The following is a 27,212-nucleotide window of genomic DNA, read 5'->3' on the forward strand; positions in this document are numbered from 1 at the left end:
TATCATTTATAAATAGTATGCTAATTCACAATTGTCTATTTTCGTACTTTTATTTAAAAACTTTGTTCGCTATATATCATAGATATGGATCTAATTATATAAATGTTATATATTTTTTATATAATACCCAATATCGGTGATACATTTTACTCTAAAATTCTAAAATATAAAATTAAATACAAATATAACATTTACATTTATAAATATGACTACGTTTACAAATATATCATTAAATAAAAAAATAAACTAAATACTCGCGCGGTCGCGCGGGTCAAGGTCTAGTTAATAGATTATATATGAATTCATTCAAGCCCAGTCCATAGCATAGATAAAGTAAGCACTAGTTTAGGAAGACAAATTTTTCAATTTAAGTTGGGCCGTCGCTGAATTCATCTAAATAATGTTGGAGCTAGTTTTTTTTTTTTAACGATGATTTATTATGATATTACAAATATGAAAAATATTATATAGACGATTCGACAACCGACAATACTACCTGGCCTTATCAAGATCTATGTCTAACTGCATCACCTGAGCCGTTCTACGAAAACCTACGCCTGACCGGATTTACTTGAACCATGTTGAAGATCCCTTGTAAGCCTTTCTTCCATAGTCTGCATAATTGTTTAATAAATCGCTTTCTCCTAGAATTGAAACTTCGACCTCCAATCTGCAAAACATTGTATAGCATAGGATTCGAACCTTAGACCTGGGTGTAGAAACTTTTAAACCTTAACCAATAGACTACGGTGCTTCCACTTTGCACCTAGGTCAGAGTGGAAAAAAAATCATGAATGATTAGAAAACTTACCTTGTTGCCATACTTTTTTTTTTGGATAAAGTACCTGGTAACTACTTCTGGTCTAAAGTCCGAAACTCCTGAATTACTCCACTCTAGAACCCGCCATACAATCTACCCAAATCGAGAGAAACTACTTCTGGTCTTAGGCTTACTGGTTTCATGAGACACCCAATAATATTTTTCAAGTGGTTTTTAGCCAATATAGTTTCTCTGTTGGGCTTTGTAGCACAATTTATGGTCTAGATGTGCAATTGAACAGCTCTGCCAATTTGAAAGATCAATAGAACAATTCGGTTCAATAGAGCAAGTTGGTTCAATAGAACAAGATAACTTGTGATGAAGAATATAGGAAAAGGTTGTTCATATCTTAAATTCATCATAACTTTATTTGAATCCTCTAAGTAATCCACGTAGATCCAAATTGAGTAAATTCTGTTTACCGGATTAGAAAATTTAATGTCTACATGATATTGGACTGATTTTACTTCTAAGGTATACGCCTGATGAGCTGTTGGCGAGCTAATTTCTAATAAATATATGTATTGAAAAAGAGATAAGGTAAGGAGACAAGAGCATAGAAAACATACATAAGAAGCCAATTATGATGTGCTAAAAAACAAAACACTAAGCATATTATTTAAGGCTAATGCTGAAATATCTGAGTTCATTGCTTACTCATTAATTTGTAAATGGCCATATTCTTTCTAATGATGATTCATTTTATATTTCATCCAAAAACAGTGTAGTTGTTAAATATGTTTTTTATTTTATTAAATATGTTTTTTATTTTATTAAAAATTTTGTGGGGTAAAAGTTAATACTTCATTCTCTGTATTTTCCGATTCTTATCTCTACGTGTTCGCAAACTCACCATTATATGATAAGTAGAAGACAAAACTTACAGCCAAATAGCTAAACTTATCTCTCTCCAAAACATTTGGTCCATACGATAAAGCAAGAAGAAGAGGGAACAAGATGAAGCATGAAATGAGGAACATGAAGCTACGATGCATATCCTTCTTCTTTCTTCTCTTCGGTTTGCTTCTTGGAAATTTTATAGTCGAAGGTCTTATAGTTTCAACTCATCTCCTGCATATTCTATAAATCTTCTTAGTTATAATCTATTGAATCCACATCAAGACGACTAACAATAGTTTTTTTTTCTTTTTGAAATTCTCTTGTTTGTGTACTTTTGAATCAGCTTCAAAAGCTCGTTCTATCGACGATACGCTTTCACTTCCCCGACAAGTCCATCTCCCGGTATATTCATAATGAGAGAATTGTTGTCTATTAGTAATTACTACAAGGAAGCAATCGATAATATATGATTTAGTTGTATTAATATTGTAAAACGTATGTTACAATATTTTCATACAGTACTCAAGGAGGCATATGATTGGGTCGACGGCACCAACTTGCACTTACAACGAATGCAGAGGATGCAGATACAAATGCAGAGCTGAACAAGTCCCCGTTGAAGGCAATGATCCTATCAACAGTGCTTATCATTACAGATGCGTTTGTCATAGATAATAATGATAATCTCTTCTTTTTGCACTTCTATTGCATCTTTTGTATCGGCTTAATTGCATTTTGTTTTTTGAATGAGATGTTTTGGTCAAAATTATACTTCATCGTTCTCATATTAGAAGATGGCGTACAGTTTTTTTTTCCTGTATTGGTTAATTTGTTTTGAAGTTTCTATGCAAATTAATTTTAATAGTGTATTATGCAGTGTACTACTTTTTTAGTCAAACTTTTTTAGTTAATATTTTTAATGTAAGATAAAATTATAGGTTATCTAGGTTCTGAATATGTGTGCATTAACCAAAAACATCATAAACGGAACAAATCAAGTATAACTTATTAATATTTCTTGCTTAAATATTAGTAAGACATTTTACTTAATTTTCGCCAGTGTTGTTGCTACTGTGTGCATGGGATAATAGGATCGTTTGAAGTTTATGTTGGGGTTCGTGTTGATGATGATTCTGACGATGATGATAAAATATGGTGGGTTGTTTTATATAAGTGTTTAAAAAACCATAGGGAGAAATCACATGGTCATGTGGTCCAATTTTGAGACATACGTCAAGAAAGGATCACATGAAGGAACTAGAGTTGGTACGTTTGTAATTCTAGCTCTTTCTCTCTCTCTCCAGTCCAGTCCAGTCCACTCCACTCGATTCTCCTCCTTTTCTCTCTCTCTCCTTCATATTATAATTCTCCTTCTCTCTTCCGATGAGAGCTGTTCAAAACGGAACAACTATTTATGTAGTTCATCAACTTTTTTTTTTGTAAAAGTAGTTCAACAACTTTGAACTATTTATGTTGTATAAAGTTGCATTATGGAAAAACTATGTAATTGAATTCTTTTTTTTTTTGACAACTATGTAAAAGTATCCAAAAACGTTCAAATGGTTTAAAACAGAAAAAATGAGTGAAAGATTAGATAAATTTACCTTTATAGAACACACAAAAATACATATCTAAAATTAATAGATCTATCTTTAAATTAGTAGAAGATGAGTACTATCTGATTAAAAACCTGCAAAAGAGATAGATTATTAAGAAATACATGAGACAAAACTGAAAAATTCATATAAAATTTGGTGTTTTCAAGTCAAAGAAATTGGAGAAAAGTTGAAGAGTTTTAGAATGATGAACATTACATTTTTGTTGCAGCCATTTGAGAGGAAGAGAGAGAATGTGTAAATTTTTATTTATATAGGGAGACAAAAAATCCAATTAGGTTAAATATTTTTGATTCAGACGACTTCCTAGACGACTTACGTAAATTTATTTTTTTGATCGATGACAAAAAGTAAATTACACTGTCCCCAGTGTTGGATACACTTGTAGATTTATTTTCCAAAACACTTTTGCAAATATTTTGGATACATGATTCAGACGACTTCCTAGACGATTTATTAAATTATATTTAAGAATATATATATATATATATATATTTAAATATTATAATCTTAGTTAGATTTTTTACTATTTTGGATAAAATAGATTAAAACAACTTTTACAAAATTAATAAAAATTGATATAAAGTTGTATAATTATCAAAAAATTACAACTAAACAGCATTTCTAAAATTTGTAGACATATAAAAAGAAGCTAATAATATTATGATTAAAAAATATTATTTTTAATAAAACTGTAAAAAAATTGAAAATCTTTTGGGCTATTTGCAAAATTCACTCAAAACTCAAAGTCAAACCTAAAACTAACACATGTTTTTTTGGATTTTTTTTTGCTCTATTACCGCACAAGTTCATATTATTCACGAAAATACCATTAGTTTTTTTTCGAAAATTGCAGTTTTACACTCTCAACCTCATCATCTTCAAGTATTTACAAGATTGCCACTGCCATCAATACACCAACCACCATGGACAACTAATCTGAAGCTCTTAATGCACCTTAAATCGATTTACACTCCTTTCTCAATTCTTATGAACTAAAAACAATATCTCTTTCACTTTCTCTCCATATTCATCAAAAAAAAGCTAAGATTTTGATTCTAAAAATTTTATGGTTCGTAGAGCCATTGAAACTTACGATTCTTGGTGGGTCACTTTTGTTTGAGATTATGAGTGCTTGGAGAAGACTTTTGTGTGCTAAACAAGTTATCTCACTGCTTGAAACTATGAATTTTGTTTTTCAGATCTGTTCGTCCAGACGAGTTCTGGGTAAGTCGTCTAGCTGTAGACGACTTACATGGAAGTCTTCTGATCAATGCAGAGGTTAATTTTGCAATTGACTTTTAAATGTGTTTTTCTAGACGACTTACATGGAAGTCATCTATCTTTGTTTGTTAAAAAAAAATTTGAGACGACTTCTACGTAAGTCGTCTAAGGTAAACGAGTTAGTTTTGCATTTGACTAGATTGTGTCAGAAATTTGACTTTTCCTGGACGTCTTACATAAGTCGTCTAAAAAAAACTTTAAAAATCAATATTTTGTTATACCTAGACGACTTCCATGTAAGTTGTCTCAGGTTAGTTTTGCAATTGAAAAATAAACCAAAAAAAATATTTTTGTCTAGACGACTTACACGGAAGTCATCCATCATACGACTTACACGAAAGTCGTCCATGATTTTATTCTGAGATTCCGGTCAAACCTTTATTATCTTCGACGACTTCTATGTAAGTCGTCGGACGGACAAATTCTGTGTAAGTCGTCTAGAAAAAAATTAAATTTTTTGTTTTATTTTTCAATTTCAAAACTAACCTGAGACGACTTACATGGAAGTCGTCTAGGTATAACAAAATATTGACTTTTTAATTTTCTACTGGACGACTTACACATAAGTCGTCCAAGAAAAATCAAATTTCTGACACAATCCAGTCAAATGCAAAACTAACCTGTTTTTCTCGAATTTTTTTTTAACAAACAAAGATGGACAACTTCCATGTAAGTCGTCTAGGTTAAAAATCAATTGCAAAACTAACCTAAATGGACGACTTCCTAGAAGTCTACCAGACGACCTCCGTGGAAGTCGTCTGCGTCAATGTTTAATAAACTTTCATTTTCTCTAAAACTATAAAGACATTTTAATATTTTTTTTTGTTAATTCATGTATATTAGTCAATACTAGCGATACTGAATGAAATTTATAACTTAATTGGTGATATTTATGAGGTTACAAACATTCATGCTTAGTAAAGTTCCTAGCTAATTGAGTAAGTCTTAAAACATATTTCTAACTCGTCTGAGTAAGTCTTCCAAAGATCTGAAAAGTTCCTAGCTAATTGAGTAAGTCTGGATCAGAAGACTTTCGAGTAAGTCTTTTAATAGAAGGCTTCCTGGACAACTTATTTCTAACTCGTCCCGAAGACTCCAATATTTTTAGCGGGAAACAAAAATAGAAGACTTGCTAGACGACTTACATGTTAGTCGTCTAGACCCTAAACATAACCTCTAAACTAAATTAACTAACTAAACATCTCATAAACACATATGGGTAAAATATTAATTTTTCAAAAAAACATTTAAGCATTCCAAAATCTAACCCTAAAAATACATACAATACTACAACATATATATGTTGCCAAAACCATAAACCAAAGAATATCATGATTAACTACTTTCACTCAATTATGTGAAAACTATTCGATTTTATTATATCTTAATTTACATCACATAGAACTGTTTATAATTACATGATTTTAATTTTCACTTGTCAAAATATTTTGTAAACAATTGTTAAATTATTTTTAAGATCAACAACACGAGACGACTTACCTGGAAGTCGTCCAGACGACTTATCGGGGCCATATTCGTAAAAATGAGTTCTGTTTTTTCGTTTGGTCACAAGGGGTTTAGGTTAGTTTTGCATTTGATTCAAGTTTGAGTATTTATAGACCATGGATTTGACCTACTTTTACCCATGGTTTATAGGTGTTTTTACTAATATTATTATATTATAGAGTCTATTTACTATATTTATAAGATCAGGAGTGATTTAGAGATAAGTCATGATTTTAGAGCATTTTGGAGATATTTGGAGCAAGCATCCGAGATGACCATCGAGCTCGACAATCGGTCGATATTGAAGAGAAGTAATCGATCGATTTATTATCATGATGTCGATTGATAGCGAAGCACGCAGAAAGCCCGTTTGGTCACAGGCGACTTAAAGCCCAAGTTTTCACCAATTTACAAGATTACCCCTGACGAGTATTAACCTAACTATATAAGCTTTGCCACCATGTTAGAGACAAAGTGTGCTTTATTATTTTACTAGTTTTACATCAAAGGTTTTCTAAGATTTCGATAGACTGGAGAGAAGATCCAAAGTTATATTTGTGATTGGAACTCCATTGATATCTATTTTATTATTCTAATGCAGTTTTTATACCTAATTGCTGTCATGAATTGCTTAGCTATGTCTGATTAGTTCATTTGTTAGATTTTAGGGTTTAAATAAGTTAGGAGGGATTAGCCCCAACTATAGATTCCTGAGTTGTGATAATCATCTTTAGGATTGTGATTTAATACATGTATCTAGATTAGCTACCTAGAACATGTCCTTGGATTCGATTGATAAAAGCGAGAGCTTTAATCTCATCCTGGAAACTTTCGAATAGAACTATGTTTCTTGCTACGAGCAAGGCGAGAGCTGATCTAATGAGCTTAGTAAGCTATTATTCAACCCGCACATAAAGCTTGACTAGAGCGCGTCGATCAATATCACACTTGAATAATCGATCGGTAGGACAAAAGGTGCATCAATCGATATCCCTATAGGATTATCGATCGACTCTTTTTATTGATCAAAATACGACAGTTAAGATCAATAGATCTAGTTAATAGATGAGTCCAAACATTACGAATGCTGATGGTTTGTTGATCAAGTAGTTGAACTTTACATTATCATGCAAGCAACTCATTAGGCATCTGTACGATTATAATCCCAATTTTCCTGAAAAAAATTTGGGACCTACATGACCAGGAGGGTCATCTGCGTAATGCAGCAGGTCAGAGGATAGACACTCAGGGGGCTGCAATCCCTGAGCCTGATGAAGCTGTGCAACCTAAGACGTTGGCGGACTACAACCGTTCAGATCAGTTCTATACCAACATATCAGCCATTAGTCCTCCCACTATTCAGAGGGATTATGAGCTGAAGGCGTAGTATGACACCCTCGTGGGACAGATACCCTACCATGGATTATCTCACGAGCATCCTATGGACCATTTGGAGAGGTTCGAGGATCTGATTTCTGCTATTAAAGTCAAGGGAGTCCCTGAGGATTACCTCATATGCAAGCTCTTCAAGTTCTCACTTTCTGGAGAAGCTTTGCACTGGCTTAAGCAGCTACCACCAGGATCTCTCAAATCCTGGAGTGACATCAAGAATGCGTTCCTATGCAATTTCTTTGATGAAGCACGCGCTGAAGACACTTGAGGAGCAAGATTGCTACATTCACTCAGGAGCCTGCAAAATCATTCAAAGGCTCTTGGATCAGATTCAAGGCTTATCAGAGAGACTGTCCACACCATGGATTCAATGAAGTACAGCTGCTTAGTACTTTCTACAGAGGCATCGCGGTGCAGTACCAGATGGCTCTTGATGCTTCCAGTAATGGGAACTTCAACACCAGGAATCCAGGAGAGGCAATAAAGGTCATTGAAAACCTCGGATCTAGCAACAGCACCAAGAACATTGATTTTGAGAGGAGGAAGTCTGCCACCATCCCTGGGAATGATCAGATGGATGAGGTAAAGGCAAAGCTGGACAGTGTTCACAAACTTCTCAGGAAGCAAGTCTGCTTGGTTGAAGATGCAGAAGTTGTAGAAATAGAGGGTAGAGAAGAAGAAGAAGAAGTCAACTTCATTGGTGGAACAGGTTTCCAAGGGTCTGGAAACCACGGTGGAAACCAAAGATCCTATGGAAATAGAGGAAATTTCAACCAGAGTTCACAATACCAGAAACCTTAAAGCAACAACAGGAATTTTGGAAGCCACCGCTGCCTACTCAGGAGAGCAAGATTGAGGAGATGCTTGAGAGGGTTCTTGAGACACAGCAGCGCATGACAGTGGACATCAATGGAAAGATTGACTCTGTCTACACCAACCTGAACACAAAGTTTGATACTTTGAGCACTCATGTGAAGAAGCTGGAGACACAAATTGTTCAAACAGGAGAAGCTCTTAAGAGGCAGGAAACCTTAACAAGAGGGGTAGGAGATGATGTGATGAAACACCACGTGAATGCCATTATTGGGAATGATTTCTGGAAAGTGGTGAAGGAGGAGAAGCTGCAGGAAGGAGATTTTGAAGTAGAATGCCTGATGAGCTTCGGCGAATCGCACTGGTGTCGATCAACGTTAGACCATGCATATCGATCGAAAGTCCGAATCGATCGACATGATCTCTAGAGCATCAATCAATGACACCAACAGAGTCATCCGCATCTTGCAATATCGTGATGATTCAGACTCACGAGGAGTTCACAGCAAAACACCCACATCCGCCCAGCTCAGACAACGTACGAATCGCTGGACGAGCCAACACCTCCATCGATCGACATGGATAACCAATTATCGATCGACAAATGGATATTGACATCGATCGACAACCACCAGCTCCCACCGATCGACGAGCACCTATTACGTACCAAATGCAGATGCCGAAGATAGATGTGGCACGTCTGAATGCACTCAGGCCGAAACCTAAACCTTCAGAAAACCCACCAGAGACCATCAGGACACCTTCAGATGATGGAGAGGAATCGATGGAAATCGATAGGGTTCCTTTAGAAAAACCCTATGAAAAGGAAAAGTGGAGAAGCATCTGAGAAGAGGAGTCAATGGTAAGGAAAATGAAAGTTTCCGGAAGAGACTTTTCAGGATTCCTATAGATAAGCCATTCGAGGATGCTTATTATACTCACAGATTGTGGATGTTCTTCTGAGAGACAAAGGAGAAAGAAGAAGACAACAGGAGAATGTTCTGTGAAGCTAGAGAAAAGATGAGAAAGAGGATTACACTGAAGAAGAAGAGTGATCCTGGGCAGTTTGCAATACCATGCACGGTGAAGGGTATTGAATTCCCACATGCTTTATGCGACACAGGAGCATCAGTCAGCATCCTACCTAAGGTTATGGCAGACCATCTTGTCTGCAGATGGAGCCTTCCAACGAGCTGTTCACTTTTGTGGATTGTTCTCAGAAGAATTCAGGAGGGATTGTGAAAGACCTAGAAGTGCAGATTGGTAATGCCCTAGTTCCAGTTGATTTCCATGTCCTTGACATCAAGTTAAACTGGAACTCTTCTCTATTGCTTGGGAGAGCCTTCTTGTCAACAATAGGAGCAGTGTGCAACTTGCACACCAACCGGTTGTGTCTAACACTCATAGATCCTGACACCCAATATGACCCTATTCCAGTCAAAAAGTCACAGACGCTCTCTAGACGAATCAATGATCCAGGAATCATTGCAGCTTGCCACTGTGAAGTGGAATACGAGACAGATTACTCGGCATCGAAAGTCACACCGCAACATCGATCGACAGTTGCCGTCAGATATCGACCAACAGACGACATGGAGAATCAGTCGACAGTCATCCAGACGATTGGGAGAACGACTACTGCAATCCCGCTATTGCCGCTTACACCAGACAAAACTTGCCTACAGAGGAGTATGAGGAGGAGTATGAGGAGTAACGAGCTACTGAGTACAGAACAATCATTAACAAGGAAAATAAACTCCTACATCATTCCTCCTGGAAAAGGAATGTACCATCGATCGACGAAACAAGCTCACCATCGATCAATTCTCAACCTCATCAGAGAAATAGGAAACGAGCATCGACCGACACTGTCTACTATAAATCGGTCGACACTGACGTCAACCGTGCTCGAGAAGGAAACTACTTGATTGGCAGTTGGGCAGACAAATACCACCACAAAAGCTTTGCAGTAGAAACAACAACCTACGCCCAGAAGCAAATACACTACAAGATAGTTTCGCAGACGAGGAGCTGCTCAACATGCAAAGACGCGATGATAAATATCACATTCAAGCAGAAGCTGCTTGGGAAAGAACTCATTCCAGCCAATCGATCGATACTGGTCATAAACAATCGATAGACACTCGTGGTCCATAATCGATCGACATCAACAATACCACGTCGACCGACAACCACCCAATACCAAAAACCACTGTAAGAGAAAAAGACAAATCAGATAAACAGTATCTAACTCTGGACGAATTTGGTATTTTCAGGGACCCAGATGGCCACGTAAAAGCAATAAACGGCCGCACACTACACGTATCTCGAGAAGACATCGCAAATATACTTCATACATCCAATGGAGCAGACAATCTGTTCATGCATCACCGCAGCAATCCAGAACATAAGGTTACAAAGGAGTTCTATGACACAGCTGGTGGCATAGACAACAGCTTCATACATAAATCTCGCCATCCCAGTCGACCATCGATCGACGCTACCGTTCCAGTATCGGTCGATAGACATCACGAGTTTGGTAGAAGAGCTTATGATCTCTATGGTCACAGGAAATTCGATTGGGAAGAGAAAGACTAGTATGGAGTCTACAGAGATGATCAAAGATACGCCAGAGATCTAGATGGAAACACCATTCGTCTTCACAGCACGGATATCAGAAGACTTCTGGAAAGAGCTTCAAGAGATGAGCCAAGCTACATATATCTTCCTGAGCATGCTAACTTATTCAAACAGACCAAGCTGTTACCAGAGATCTACACTAAGTATGAGATCAATGAGATGTTCTATGGAGCCTGTGGAGAACAAGAAAACAACAAAGAAGCTTTCCAGATGAAGCTTGATGGTATCTACCATCCACTGAACGATAGCATCGGTTGGTTAACTACTTGCATAGAGGAGATGAAGCAAGACATAGCTAGAATTCAGCAAGGAGTCGAAGCTTCTTGCCAGACATCGATCGACAGACGTCATCATGCATCGATCGATTGTCGCTCACCAACATCGATCGACCCACGCTTACCAGCATCGATCGGCATCAGTCCACCACACTCACATCCGATGTAGCCGCAACAGAACTTTTACACCAGAGAAGAGATAGATCAATTGGTAGAAGAGATCTACAGAGCTTTGGAAACTACAGAAGAGTGGCTTGGTGGAAGATGTGATGACATCTATTTCCCAATGGATCTTAGCATCACTGCTTTGACTTCCAAGATTGAAGCTATGCAAGGGGAATTGGTGGAGATACAAAAATACATTGCCCGTCGACCAGAAGCATCCGCATCGATCGACAGACGCAACAAAAGATCGACCGACATTCATCATCAAACATCGGTCGACGACGCTACAAACCTAGGCCGGCTAGTACCAAAGATGAAATCAGACATCTTTGACACAAATTACCACGGAGAGGAGACCTCAGCTGACACTTACGCCACACTTAGAAGACATCAGTTCAACATTGAGAGTGTTGAAGAGGTATTGCAGAGAATGGAAAATACAACTGCAACAATGAAGGAAAAATGGCGCAGAGGGGATGAAGCAATGAGAGACTTCACTAGTACATGGTTCAACAAGCACAAAGAAGAGATGGACACTTGTTTTCCAGCAAGTTCCAGTTTCCAACACTACTAGCCCAATCACCTCCAAAGTCAAGCTATATGACTGTAATAAAGCGCTGAGTGGGAGGCAACCCACTATTAGGTACTCCCTCTGTTCCTAAATAATCTATGTTTTAGAATTTTCACACTTATTAAGAAAACACTTAAAATTTTGATAATAAATATATAATTTTCTGTGTTTAGCTATTTTCTATGATTTTTAACCAATCAAAATTCCATAAACACAATTAATGTTTTTGAAATTTACAATTTGCCATTATTACATATATTGAAAATGTAAAATATGGATCTTTTAGAAACAAAATATTTTTCTAAAACATGGATCATTTAGGAATGGAGGGAGTAATATTTATCTATTTTTATTGATATACTATTTATGTTGGTTTTTCATTATTGCAGGTCATAAAAAAAATTAAAAAAAAAGATCCGAGTAGATGATTGCCGTGAGTATCAACCGACGAGACGCTGTCGACATCGATCAACATTACCAAACCTGCCTCGACCGATATCAACAACCCTACATCGGTCGACATCAATTCCGGTCTGGTATATCGTTCTAACTTATTAAATTGAGTCCATATTATTTAGTTTTCACCATAACTCCGACTGAATTTACTTTGAGGACAGTGTAGTTTTCAAAATGTTTTATTGAGTCAAGAAGGGGATAATGAACTTATAGATTTTGCTTGTTATCTAACCACTCTTTAGCACCATTCTAGATGTACTGATTGCAGATATTACTAAAGATACTAAAGTGGATCAACCTATCAACTATTCACACTTACTGAGATTTTCTGAAGGAACCAAAGCTGACCTCCAACACTAAACTTGACACAACTGCTTGTCTTGGGGCTTGGTATACATGGGATCAGATTCTTCAAATAAGTCTGGAAGGCAAAGCCTTGTGTAGATAGATTAATCACTATTTCTCTCTCTACTTTCGAAATTATAGATAGATAGAGTAAAAAACAATTTATGTATATTATTAGATATATTAGAGATTTATTAGGTGGAATCCGAACATGACTTGGTGGCTACAACCATTAAGGCTTGCTTCATAAGGATTCCAACAAAAAAAGAATTCGAACGCGACTTCGTGGCGGCAATCATCAAGGCTCGATTCATATGAATTCTTGGATATAGGTAAAAAAAAAAATGAACATGACTTGGTGGCAACCACCATTAAGACTTGATTCATGGAAACCTGTCCGATCTAAGTCAATAATCTTGCAAATAAGCAAATTTTTGACTAAGAGAGAAAATTAGTAAAGCGAGAGGATATGAACTAAATGTTTACCTGCAGGTCCAGATACTTGTTTGAAAATCCTTGCATCCTGTTATCGATACCCCCAAGGTAAAGCCTGCACTTTTATTTGTGCTAAGAAATGAGGTTGGTAGAGGAGAATGTCAGATAAGATTTGCTAAGTTGTTAGCTAGATGAATTTGGTTGCTAAGCTAGGATATGGTATGATGTGCTTTTGTGATTAGGATTGTTTAGATGTGGATGCAATATTGTAGAGGCTAAAGATTCTAAGTTTTAAATCATGCGAGTCCCCGCTGTTTTCAAACCTCTTTCAGAGAGACTGCCTGTCTGTTTTGCTTGAGGACAAGCAAAAGGGTAAGTCTGGGGAGTTGATAGACCATGGATTTGACCTATTTTTACCCATGGTTTATAGGTGTTTTTACTAATAATTATTATATTATAGAGTCTATTTACTATATTTATAAGATCAAGAGTGATTTGGAGATAAGTGATGATTTTGGAGGATTTTGGAAATATTTGGAGCAAGCACCCGAGATGACAATCGAGCTCGACAATCGGTCGATATTGAAGAGAAGGAAACGATCGATGTTAACATCATGATGTCGATCCATAGCGAAGTGCGCAGAAAGCCCGTTTGGTCACAGCCGACTTGAAGCCCAAGTTTTCACCAATTTACAAGATTACCCTTGACGAGTTTTAACCTAACTATATAAGCTTTGCCACCATGTTAGAGGCAAAGTGTGCTTTATTATTTTACTAGTTTTATAGCAAAGGTTTTCTAGGATTTTGATAGATTGGAGAGAAGATCCAAAGTTATATTAGTAATTGGAACTCCATTGATATCTATTTTATTATTCTAGTGCAGTTTTTATACCTAATTGCTGTCATGAATTGCTTAGCCATGTCTGGGTAGTTTCTTTGTTAGATTTTAGGGTTTAAATAGGTTAGGAGGGATTAGCCCCAACTATAGATTGCTGAGTTGTGATAATCATCTTTAGGATTGTGATTTAATGTATGTATCTAGATTAGCTGCCTAGAACCTGTCACGCCCCCAATCATGAATAGGATTGTCGGACGGCCATGGTTCGGGGAAACGTACCAGCCAGTCTTAGGACATCAAGGCAAGCGTTCCATGGTCGAGAAAGAAGGTTAAGGACAGAAGGAAACTTAGACTTAACCTTATACAAGCTAAAATACAGCAAGGACGAGAAAGACGGTAACTGGACGAAGTGGACGAGTAGCTCGGCCAGCTCAATGAAGCTAGGTTTAGTTCACTCCAGCTCAGTCCCTACTAAGTCAGCTCCACTAGCTGGACTACTAGCTCACCCAGCTGAGGCAGCTGAGAGTTAGCTCATCTCAGCTAGACAGACTGTTGTTGGGGTCAAAAACGGTTGCGACAAATTTAACATTCAAAACGTCCGAGGAAGAGAATAAGAATTTCCCCGATGAATACTTTTCGAAATAGATTCTTTCTTACGAAAAAGCTTTGCGGAAGAAAGAATCGAGACGTCCGACGAAAGCTCAAAACAGGTCGTTACGCAGCGACCGAGCGTCCGTCCCGCTCGGTCGCTACGTAGCGACCGAGCCCGAGCCAAGCTCGGTCGCTACGTAGCGACCGGGCTCGAGCCAAAGTTCGGTCATTGCGTAGCGACCGGGCTCTTCCGAACATCGATACGACACCAGTCCATGCATTCTCGTCAAACCTTCAAATGCTATCTCCCGAAGACCGTAGCAAGCTCAGTCCATGTTTTCCGCTATTCTAAATCATCGATCAAACTTCGCGGATTAGAAACCGCGGAAATTTCGTTCTTTATCGAAAGAAATCATAGTAAACGCTTCGAGTCGGGAGACGGCCCAAAAGGGGCCTAAAACACGACTCGAGGCCCATCGTACGGTTTCTTAACCAAAAGCCCATAAACCACAGCACGGTTTACGCTTGGTCCACAAGGAAGGATAAATGTCAAGTTTCCGCGGATAAATACAGAAGTTTTGAAGATAATTGTGAAGATCGGGAAAAATGGAATATCTCCATTTTTTATGCTATGACGGCTTAAGGGCAGAAGAGTAAACGCGTAAACCGACCTTGGAGCTAGTATATAAGGAATCCTAGGCGAGGAGCATGAGAGGAGAACTTTTTCAGAGCAAACTTAGCACTTAGAGCAATTTAGGCAATTTTCCGTTTTTGTTATTTCGAGCTGCGACTCAATTAGGTTTAGCCGTCTTAGGGTTGCTAGAACTAGGAATCTCACCGACAGCTCTCGAGCCCAGGCTTATACCTTGTTGTAAACGCTCATACGCAAATTTGGAATAAGATCTTCTTTGCTCTCTTTTTCGATTTCTTATACTTTATCGTTGTTATTCTCGTGTTCTGATTGCTTGACGTGTGGTAATTAGCAGATATTCGGGTCCTCTGGGAAATTAGGGTTTTCCTAGTTTCCTTATTTAAACGGAAATCGACAGTGCGAATTTCGGTTCCCACAGTTTGGCGCTAGAAGGAGGGGGAACAACGGATCAATCTAACCCGCAAAAGCCACTCAACGATCAGGAACGGTATGCAAGATTCGACGTGCGCGAACGTCATCTCATTCAAGGGGGGAGCAACGATCGATCGAGCCAAACCTCGAAACGATCTCCTTGTTATCGAGCTGACGATTCGAGATATCGACGTCGCTAGGGTGCTAATCGACACCGGAAGTTTGGCTGATATCATCTTCAAAGACACTCTCGAAAAGATGGGAATCAATCAATCCGAAGTCACGAAATGCCCAAGCCCGCTGCTGGGACTTTCGGGTGAAACAACCATGACCTATGGATCGATTAATCTCGCTGTCAAAGCCGGAACCGTGACGAACGTCACAGAATTTCTGGTCGTCGACCGTCACGCATCTTACAACGTTATCATGGGGACCCCATGGTTGAACGCCATGCGCACAATCCCATCAACGTACCATCTTTGCCTCAAGTTCCCGACCCCTAACGGAGTCGAGGTAATATGGGGAAATTCGAGAGTCTCACAGGTTTGTTTCGCCGCAGAACTAAACCGAAAATGACCGATCCTCGAGATCACTCCTAGAAAAGTGGAGAAAAAGACCTCCAGCAAAGATACGCGAAGTCAGGATTCAGCAGAATTCTTCTGGCAATCTCGCAGCATCGCAGCTCTAGATGAAAAACACGAGCCAACATGCGAACCCGTGGTAACGATCTGTCTCGACGAAGCCTTCCCAGAACGCTGCGTCGAGATTGGAGCCAATCTCCGCGAGCCTTTAAGGACAGAACTCGTAACCTGTCTTAAAAAAAACCTCAATACTTTCGCATGGGCTGCGGAAGATATGCCGGGAATCGACATTAACATAACATGTCACAAGCTTAATATCGACCCAACATTCAAACCTGTCAAACAAAAAAGACGGAAGCTAGGACCCGAACGTGCTGCCGCAGTAAACGATGAGGTCGAAAAATTGCTTAAAGTTGGGTCGATAACAGAAGTAAGATACCCAGACTGGCTCGCCAACCCTGTAGTAGTCAAAAAGAAGAACGGGAAGTGGCGAGTTTGCGTGGATTTTACCGACCTAAACAAAGCATGTCCAAAGGATAGCTTCCCTCTACCACATATCGATCGATTGGTAGAAGCAACAGCGGGCAACGAACTCTTATCCTTCATGGATGCCTTCTCAGGTTATAATCAAATTAGGATGAATCCCGACGATCGCGATAAGACTGCGTTCATTACCGATCGCGGAACTTATTGCTATAAGGTAATGCCCTTTGGCCTCTAAAACGCCGGCGCAACTTTCCAACGACTCGTGAACCGAATGTTCTCCAAACAACTCGGAAAAACGATGGAGGTTTATATCGACGACATGCTCGTCAAATCCCTCAAAGCAAAAGATCACGTGTCACATCTCGAAGAATGTTTTGCACAATTAAATTTCCATAACATGAAGCTCAACCCGACAAAATGTAGATTCACCGTGGCATCAGGGGAATTCCTCGGCTACTTGGTCACATACAGCTGCATCGAAGCAAATCCGAAACAGATCAACGCACTAATCGAGATGGCTTCTCCAAAGAATAAGCGGGAAGTCCAAAGCTTGACCGGCAGAATCCCAGCGCTTAACCGATTTATTTCACGATCAACAGACAAGTGCCTGCCCTTCTACGATGTCCTGCGAGGAAATAAAAAATTCGAATGGTCGGAAGAGTGCGAAAACACCTTCCAACAGCTGAAGCGTTATTTAGCTACTCCTCCAGTCCTCGCAAAACCCGTGGAAGGGGAGCCTTTATTCTTATACATCGCTGTGTCGGCAACGGTCGTAAGTGGAGTCCTGATCAGGGAAGAACGCGGGGAGCAGAAACTTATTTTCTACATAAGCAAAACCTTCCTGGATGCCGAATCTAGGTACCCATTGATGGAAAAATTGGCATGCGCGGTCGTAACATCGGCCCGAAAACTAAGACCATATTTCCAATCCCTCACAATCGTCATCCTCACGACTTTTCCCCTACAGACAATTTTTCATAGCCCAAGTCAGTCAGGCCGACTGGCCAAGTGGGCGGTCGAGTTGAGCGAATACGACATCGAGTACCGACCAAGGACGAGCGCAAAGTCACAAGTGCTCGCAGACTTCTTGGTTGTACTTCCAACGGGAACAATAACCAATGAGGAACCAAATTCCATCTGGCTCCTCCTCGTCGACGGATCCTCATCCAAGCAGGGATCGGGTATCGGAATCCGTCTCACATCTCCAACGAGCGAGATCTTGGAACAATCGTTCAGGCTGGAATTCCACGCCTCGAACAACGAGGCCGAATACGAAGCACTAATCGCAGGACCACGTTTGAATCACGGCTTAAAAATACGTAATCTCCACGCTTACCGCGACTCCCAGTTAGTGGCCAGTCAATTCAGCGGAGAGTACGAAGCCAGAGATGAACGGATGGACGCGTACCTCAAACTGGTCCAAGGTCTAGCTCAAGACTTCGACTGTTTTGCCCTTACGCGAATCCCCCGTTCCGAGAACGTCCAGGCAGTCGCCCTCGCGGCCCTAGCATCAAGTTCCGACCCAGGACTTAAAAGGGTAATTCCAGTCGAATTCATCGAACATCCAAGCATCGGACCACCAATCATCGTCAACCTCATAGAGGGTCAAGATGACGAGGAAGAAGAAATTACGATACAACCACCATCGGAGCAATCTGATTACGGCTGTGATACCCCATGACTTCAGACGATTCGAGACTACATTATCGACGGGCAACTGCCCGCTGAAAAATGAGCAGCTCGCAAGGTCCGAACACAGGCCGCACGCTACGTGACAGTGGACGGCGAAATTTACAAATGGAGATTCTCCGGACCACTCATGACGTGCCTGGAAGGGGAAAAAGCGAGAAAAGTAAAGGAGGAAATACATTCCGGTTCCTGCGGCAACCATTCTGGTGGAAGATCGCTAGCCGTGAAAATCAAACGCCATGGATACTACTGGCCAACAATGATCGGAGATTGCGAGAAGTTCGCACGAAAATGCGAAAAATGCCAAAGGCATGCACCAACCATCCGACAACCGGCAGAACTTCTTTCCTTCATCACATCGCCTTACCCCTTTATGCGCTGGGCCATGGATATTGTCGGACCTCTGCATAATTCAAAACAAAAGTGTTTCCTTCTAGTCCTTACCAATTTTTTCTCAAAATGGGTAAAGGCGGACTCATACGCAAGTATAAAAGATGTCCAAGTCGAAAATTTCGTATGGAAAAACATCATCTGTAGGCATGGAGTTCCTTACGAAATCGTAACCGATAACGGGTCTCAGTTCATCTCCACCCGGTTTGAGGCATTCTACGAAAAATGGAAGATACGACTCAACAAGTCAACTCCCAGATATCCGCAGTGCGACGGACATGCTGAAACAATCAACAAGACCATTTTCGACGGACTGAAGAAACGCTTAGAGGCCAAAAAAGGCAGGTGGGACGACGAACTCGAGGGAGTCCTCTGGTCTCACCGTACCACCCCAAGGCGAGCAACGGGAGAAACTCCCTTCGCTCTGGTATACGGCACGTAATGCATGATTCCCTTAGAAGTAGAGTTCCCCGGCGTTCGAAGAAGGTTACTACCCGAACGAGAGGAACTCAACGATGCCATGCTCCTGGATGATCTCGATCTCATTAACGAGCGCCGAGATCGAGCGCTCATCCAAATCCAAAATTACCAACACGCCGCTGCAAAATACTATAATTCCAACGTACTAAATCGTAGGTTTAATCATGGAGATCTGGTCCTTCGCAAAGTCTTCCAAAACACCGCTGAACGAAACACGGGAAAACTTGGAGCGAACTGGGAAGGTCACTATAAAATCGAAAAAGTTGTCCGACCAGGTTCTTACGAAATAGCCAACATGAAAGGCATAAAAATTCCTAGAACCTGGAACGCGATGCATCTCAAAAAGTATTATCATTAAACAAACCAACTCGCCATCATTGAACTACGAGATGGCTTGATCTCCGCAAGGAGTACGTAGGCAGTTTGCCGAAAGGCAAATTCAGCTGTCCCCCCTCATTAAAAAGGGGGGGGAGTGGGTACGTATACTCGTATACTCCCAAAAATTGAAAAAACTTCTTACCACGCTCTTGTTGTTTTCGAATTATCAGAACATCCTCACCCGTAAAATCAGTACGAGGTCTTCGGAAATTAGTCGGCCGTTTAGGAGAAGCAACCTTTAGCATCGCGAGACGTTGCAAAAGATGCCTCAAAGGTTATTTCTTCCGAACAAACGAAACCTCCGTCACAAAAAAAACATATATATGCACACATTAAAACTTATTTTGCGCAAAAATTCGAAACAACGGCACGCGCCACCAAGTCCGATGCTGATCACATCGAACTCACAAACGTCCTAAACAGACATAGCCATCTCACGAAGATGACTCTCTTACATCGGACACAAGGATAATAGCGCTATAAAAGAAATCCGAAATTTTGGTCCAGCACTTCCGGTCTCCGGAGAGATGCTCGATTCGTATCAAACAAGTCGTATAAGCCGAGAACCTATCGCGGACTTTAAATCGATACGAATCAGGAAGAAATCGCAACAGGAAAAACGATAGCCGGCTAGTCACTGCACAATCCTTAAACCGAAAGTAAACCTAGGTCTTGCCCTAAACCCAGCGCACTGGTCTCTAACATCTCAAGGCATGATATCGAAAGATAAGAGATTCCTAAACCATGCCTCTATGTTTATATTTGACATCTTCAGCGCCTCCGCAGAGCTCACGTCTCGCGGAAGAACTCTCGAAACAGATCTCGAATGAAACATCTCACAATCGAAGAAGGATATGAGACGACAACTCATCACCTTCCTCCGCAAAGCCACACACGGCCAGTCCCGAAATACAAAACAAGGCCATTCAAGGCCGAAACATAAAAACATAAAAAAATCTCTCGCAAGAGATCTAACCCAAGTCAGCCTCAGAACTCACGCCCCCTCTTTACCCAACGCCTCATCCGAGCCTGGAGCCGCATCACCTCCGTTTTCTCCAACCGTCGGGTCTTTCCCCTCTGGGTCTTCTGAACACGTCGGAAGGAAGCATACGGATTTCAGGTCAGCCAGGATGATATCGAAATCTCCATCCACAGCCGCCATATCTCCCTTGCAACCGGACAGTCGGGCCTCTTCGGCCTCCAAGGTCGGGGGATTCTCACTTTGGAACGACCGAACCACGGCCATCCCGCCCTCAATCGTCGCCAAAGCTAGGTCCATACTCCGGATACACTCGAGAGAACCCAGGGAAGCAGAAATCTTCGCCAAGCGAGCCTGAAACTCTGCGCGAAGAGCATCCGTGGCATCTTGGATCCCGCGGCTTGCCAGTCCCGCATCACCCTCGATCTGACGCTGGAGCCGACGCACCTCCGAGGATTTGGCCTTCCTGGCCTTTTTCTCCTTAAGCAGGGAACTCGCCGTCTTCCCAAGATCCCTCTCAAGCTCCCCTATCGCGACCTCGAGCTTCGACACTTTCGCGGAGTGGGAATCTTGGACAGCCGTCAGCATAGTCTCGGTTTCAGACCATCTACCCTGAAGCTCCACCAACTCCCCGGCAAGGCGACTGGTCTCAGAACCACACTCGCTGATCATCCCATCGATCAACGATATGAACTGCAAACGGTAAAAATTCTTAAGACTAAGTCCGAGAAAGAATGTACATAAGACGATCGAGAATTCAAGCAAGAGACAAACCTTTCCGCGAAGTCCCGATGCTAGGCTCGATCCACCTTTCTGCGAAGTCTCCCCGTCACCACTCTTAGCAAGTTTCCTCTTCCGACTCTTAGGCTGAGCAACCGGAACAGCGCTAGGACCGCGCAACGCGAGAACGATTTCTTTCCTGGCTGGAGGAGGAGGCATAGAGTCAGCGGCCTTCTCCTTGTCCTCGACGAGGATCAGAGTCGTGGAAGATCACGCAGGTAGGGCTTGCGGAAGAGGAGCCATGACCTCGGTCCCATGACCCAGGGTAACGACCCGCGAAGAAGAAGATGGGAACTCGGAGCCAGCTTGAGCCAGTTCTTTCTCGGCTTGGCGACGAACTAGTTTCTCTCGGAAGGAGAGATGACCGGCAACACAAGCCGGCGCTTCAGCCGGAGAAGTCAGAACCGGAGCCGGAGAAGTGGCCTCGCCCATCTCGACGTCGGAATCTCTCTTATCACCTTGGGAGGAAGACATGTTGAAAGGAAAGGTTTTGGAACTAGAGAGGTTTTTGAAGGTATGAAGAAGGGAAGGTGTGAAGAAAATGAATGACAAGAGCTCACTACTTATAGAAGTATGGGTTCGGAATACTTATAGAAGTATGGGTTCAGAATTCGTAACACACATACTGTCTCGATAACTTTTCTTCCGCGGAGTTTAAAGTGTGAATTTCGTCCAATACGCTTAACCTTGTCAAAATCATCTATCCGCCCGCTAGAGTCACGACTCTAACGGGCTGGGGGGCTAACTGTTGGGGTCAAAAACGGTTGCGACAAATTTAACATTCAAAACGTTCGAGGAAGAGAATAAGAATTTTCCCGATGAATACTTTTCGAAATAGATTCTTTCTTACGAAAAATCTTTACGGAAGAAAGAATCGAGACGTCCGACGAAAGCTCAAAACAGGTCGTTACGCAGCGACCGAGCGTCCGTCCCGCTCGGTCGCTACGTAGCGACCGAGCATCCGTCTCGCTCGGTCGCTACATAGCGACCGGGCTCGAGCCAAAGTTCGGTCATTGCATAGCGACCAGGCTCTTCCGAACATCGATACGACACCAGTCCATGCATTCTCGTCAAACCTTCAAATGCTATCTCCCGAAGACCGTAGCAAGCTCAGTCCATGTTTTCCGCTATTTTAAATCATCGATCAAACTTCGCGGATTACAAACCGCGGAAAGTTCATTCTTTATCGAAAGAAATCATAGTAAACGCTTCGAGTCGGGAGACGGCCCAAAAGGGGCCTAAAACACGACTCGAGGCCCATCCTACGATTTCTTAACCAAAAGCCCGTAAACCACAGCACGGTTTACGCTTGGTCCGCAAGGAAGGATAAATGTCAAGTTTCCGCGGATAAATACGGAAGTTTTGAAGATAATTGTGAAGATCGGGAAAATTGGAATATCTCCATTTTTTATGCTATGACGGCTTAAGGGCAGAAGAGTAAACACGTAAACCGACCTTGGAGCTAGTATATAAGGAATCCTAGGCGAGGAGCATGAGAGGAGAACTTTTTCAGAGCAAACTTAGCACTTAGAGCAATTTAGGCAATTTTCCGTTTTTGTTATTTCGAGCTGCGACTCAATTAGGTTTAGCCATCTTAGGGTTGCTAGAACTAGGAATCTCGCCGACAGCTCTCGAGCCCAGGCTTATACCTTGTTGTAAACGCTCATACGCAAATTCGGAATAAGATTTTCTTTGCTCTCTTTTTCGATTTCTTATACTTTATCGTTGTTATTCTCGTGTTCTGATTGCTTGACGTGTGGTAATTAGCAGATATCCGGGTCCTCTGGGAAATTAGGGTTTTCCTAGTTTCCTTATTTAAATGGAAATCGACAGTGCGAATTTCGGTTCTCACAACTGTTCGGGCTTTAGGCCGATGGTCCGGGTCCGGGTCAGTGGCGGGCTGTGAGATCCGGCCGTGAGGCCATGGGCTGTTGGGTCTTTGGACAAGGTCGTGGGCTAAGTCCAGGAGGCTTGGGGCGTGGGTTGGGCTTATGACCGACCCCAAACCCAGTCAGAAAGGGCGAAGGGATGCAAGTGGCCGAAAGGGGACAACCCTTGACCGATGGTGCCCATTCGCTAGCAAGTCGTGCCTGTTCGTGGGGCAACACTTACCCCCTCGTTTTCTATAAATATGGGGGCTCTCTGGTCGATTTCATTATCCAATTCCAGAGTAAAAATACTCAGAGAAAAACGTAGGGAGAAAGAAAGAGAGAAAGAGAGAGTTCCGGCCAAGAGAAAAGCCGAGTGTGGTGGTGTTGTGTTCCGGCGACTCTGATCGTTTGGGAACTAACTCCGGTCAAGAATGGGAGATCAAGACAAGGAGAAGAGCATGGAGAACCCAGACGTGGTTCACAAGGTATGTGATGGGCCGTGGCTCCATCAGACCGAACGGACGGTCCATGCGACCGCACCACGGCTCTGCTCGGTTCTTAAGTCCCATCCGGCTCTCCTTATATGTTTCAATTCGTTTCTCTTCTCTTCTCTCTGGTTAAACACGAAAGGTTGTGTTGGTTGAGACCAAGGGACACGTCCCTAGGCTTTGGCCGAACATAATCAAACCAATAGCGTAGACACTGGTCGGTTAGTCGGACGATCCGATCGCACCAAGACTGGGCGGTTAGGACGAACGGTTGGGTATGACCCAAAGGGAACGAGTTGTCAAGACTCATGAGTGTCCAAAGGTTGTGAGTTGCCAAAGGGTGTTAGTGACCAAAAGGTACGACATGCCAACGGTTACGAACATCAAAAGCTACGAGGATTAAGAGGTACGAATGGCCAAAGGGTGCATGTTCCAAACGGTGTCTTTCGGGACAGGTTATGACCGATCCTTATGGATCAGCCTATGGCTTGTTTAAGTAAGACAAGGTCACGGTTTGTCTAAGCCAAGGTAGAGTCGCAAGGTCTGACCGGTTGCTAAGCCTTCCGGATAAGGCTTGAGGCTTACTCGGCTGATTGGATCCAGGCCTAAGGCCGGATCAGGTAAGGGAGTCCGTTGGGCCATCGAGCCGGACTCCATTGGCCGCTCGCACCTAGATTCTATCCGGTTAGACGGATTGGTCTTTAGGGACGATCCGGATCTGTTCGTGTGTTCTGTTTATCCATTCTGGACTATCTATATGATTCTAAGTCAAGGGGTGGTTGGTTGAATGACTTAGGATACGGTAGATAGGTTCATACTTTTTATGATTAAGTTGACTGGGGTTTATCTAAGTTCTAGGAACCAAGCCAAGCATTGTAGAATCAATCGGTCCTATTCTCGGTTATGATTAATGCTTATCTGGTTGTGGTTTCAGGAACTAAGGATGGTTCTGGTCAAGCCAAGGAGCCGTGAAGGCTCGGTCAGTGAGAGGCTGTGTAACGTGTGGGTAGATGATGCTAGGGACGAACTAGTGATTGTCTATGAAACTGTTAAGAAGTTGTGTATTGGATCTCATGTTTCTAAGTAATACAAAGTTAACACATTATTATTCCGCTGTGCAATCTGTTCATTTGTTTATGAACCTCATATTCGAATATGACTTAGTAAATAAAAGACTTAGAATGAATCAGACAAGCAAAGAAATTAATAAGTAAGCATTTGTATCCAGTTGGGTCGAGAGACCAAGAACGGGTCTTACAGAAACTGCCCTTGGATTCGATTCATAAAAGCGAGAGCTTTAATCTCATCCTGAAAACATTCTAATAAAACTATGTTTCTTGCTACGAGTAAGGCGAGAGCTTATATAGTGAGCTTAGTAAGCTATTATTCAACTCGCACATAAAGCTTGACTAGAGCGCGTCGATCGATATCACACTTGAATAATCGATCGGTGGGGTAAAAGGTGCATCGATCGATATCCCTTCTTATTTTCTTCATAGAAAGGTTTCTCGAGAACTTTCTGGCATTGACTTCATCGTTACCGATTTTGACCCCAACACTCTCTATTGCCCATAGTAGTGCTTCCACTTCAGAATGCATGACAGACTCCGTGGATAATTTCGTATCCCTATAAGTTGAATCTTTTCCAAGTTGTCCATCCAAGCCCATCCACATCAACTGAACTGTGACATGGATGTCCATGACCCATCAGTCATGCAGATATTACCCAAGCTTAGGATTTGGGGTTCTTCATTGCTGTGAACTTGTGGGTTAGATGGTAATATCTTGTCTGTATTGAACCAGGCCTAACACTCACTCGCTGCATATCTTACTAGCTCTAGTGGGTCTCTGTTTATTCCTTTGAAGAGTTTATCATTTCGTGCCTTCCAAATATTCCAGATTATACAAGGATAAAGATCCATGTGTAAATCTGGCTTGATAATACTGTTCTTCTCTAGAATAAGTAGTCCATATTAGCATAGATACTCGGTACCGAGAAAATATATGGATCTCATAGTAAACCAAGCTTGTATAGATATGTTGTATGTGTGGTTTAGATATCAATATTTATTCTAAAGTTGGTTATATGTTGGGCTTTATAAATTTTAAATTTGTACTCTTTGTTTTTAGCCCATGAGGCTATATAAAAACCCCGTGAACAAAAGAATATCAACATTTGACAGTTTTGACAGAAGAGAGTATTCTCCAGCTCCAAACAACCAAAATGGCTTTCTTTTCCATCACCAACATCCTCTCTCTTCGCTCTGCATTCCTCATCAACTGTAATCCTCCTCTCCGCCTCTCTCTTCCCCATAAACCCACCTTCAATCTCTCCCACAAAACCCGTAAATCCATTGTCTCCACCGTCGCATCCCCATATCCGACACTCTCCACTGGATTCCCCTTCTCCGACTCAACCAAATCAATCACAACCCTCGCGATTCTAGCTGGGATCGTAACAAAATCCCTAATTCGCAAACTCTCCGCCGCGGTTGTAACCTTATCCCCATAGTTCCAAGCATCTTTCCGAATCTCCGGTCCGTTGTTCTTCGCGTCGATTCGCGACCGTCCCGCTGGTTATCTCAACACGCCGTTGACAGTTGTTGCAGCGGTTTTATCCAAGTGGCTTGATATTTACAGTGGTGTATTGATGGTCAGAGTTTTGCTCAGTTGGTTCCCCAACATTCCTTGGGATCGTCAGCCTCTGTCCGCCATTAGAGATCTTTGTGATCCTTATCTCAATCTCTTCAGGAACATAATCCCTCTCGTGTTTGATACGTTGATGGTAGCCCTTTGCTTGCTTTTGCTGTTTTGGGTACTTTGGGTTCCATTCTCAACAATAGCAGATGATAGCTGGCGAATGGATGGATCTTATGAGGTTTTGGGTATTTGGAGATTGTTGTTTTCAGTATTTATTGAGAGTACTATATTTTTGTTGGTTTCTGATATGCTACAGAGAGTGTACGTGAGGAGGAAGAGAGGAGAGGAGAATGAAGAGTAGAGAGAGAAGAGGAGTTGTTATGAGTTTAATAAAAGGTTACACAAGTGGTATAGAGTTTGTTACAGTTGTTATTGGGCCTCGCACTATATAAGAGGACCCAAGAGGAATATGTGAGTCAGTTAGTTGGTGAGTCTTGAGCTTGCTTCTCTTTGTGAGCAAGATCGTATTGGCTTGAGTCTCTGGTTTGTAGAGATCAAGAGTGGGAGGTTGGGCGGTTCTATCAATATACACCTTTGGTTCTATCAAATTGGTGCGTCGTGATCGTTCTGGATCGAGACTTCGCGACAATCGCGCGCGATGACGAAGAAGACGAGAGATGGCGGAGATTCGCAATCGGAGCTGCCGATAACCTTGGACGGCCTAGCGTCGACACTTCAGGAGCATACGGCATCTCAGATCGCGACGAATCGTCTATTTACGGATTCGTTTTGTGAGTTGG

The 27,212-nt window shown here is 41.6% G+C and overlaps 1 protein-coding gene and 1 pseudogene across 1 annotated transcript; both read left to right on the forward strand.

Moving 5' to 3' along the window:
• Positions 1 to 1,571: 1,571 nt before the first annotated feature.
• LOC103833333 (EPIDERMAL PATTERNING FACTOR-like protein 9) lies at positions 1,572 to 2,536 on the forward strand. Its single transcript, XM_009109421.3, has 3 exons — positions 1,572 to 1,868; positions 2,004 to 2,062; positions 2,180 to 2,536. The coding sequence occupies exons 1-3, from the start codon at positions 1,778 to 1,780 to the stop codon at positions 2,333 to 2,335; spliced, it is 306 nt and encodes a 101-aa protein (XP_009107669.1). The 5' UTR covers positions 1,572 to 1,777; the 3' UTR covers positions 2,336 to 2,536.
• Positions 2,537 to 25,946: 23,410 nt separating this feature from the next.
• LOC103833332 lies at positions 25,947 to 26,622 on the forward strand (annotated as a pseudogene).
• Positions 26,623 to 27,212: the final 590 nt, after the last annotated feature.

The sequence above is a fragment of the Brassica rapa genome, chromosome A08 (assembly GCF_000309985.2).
Source record: "Brassica rapa cultivar Chiifu-401-42 chromosome A08, CAAS_Brap_v3.01, whole genome shotgun sequence".
Lineage (NCBI taxonomy): Eukaryota > Viridiplantae > Streptophyta > Magnoliopsida > Brassicales > Brassicaceae > Brassica > Brassica rapa.

Excerpts from the sequence above, each read along its gene's own strand:
- LOC103833333 (XM_009109421.3), top strand. The coding sequence starts at position 1,778 with ATGAAGCATGAAATGAGGAACATGAAGCTACGATGCATATCCTTCTTC. Across the intron at positions 1,869-2,003 it reads TGGAAATTTTATAGTCGAAG|CTTCAAAAGCTCGTTCTATC; the intron begins GTCTTATAGTTT and ends CTTTTGAATCAG. Across the intron at positions 2,063-2,179 it reads CCCGACAAGTCCATCTCCCG|TACTCAAGGAGGCATATGAT; the intron begins GTATATTCATAA and ends ATTTTCATACAG.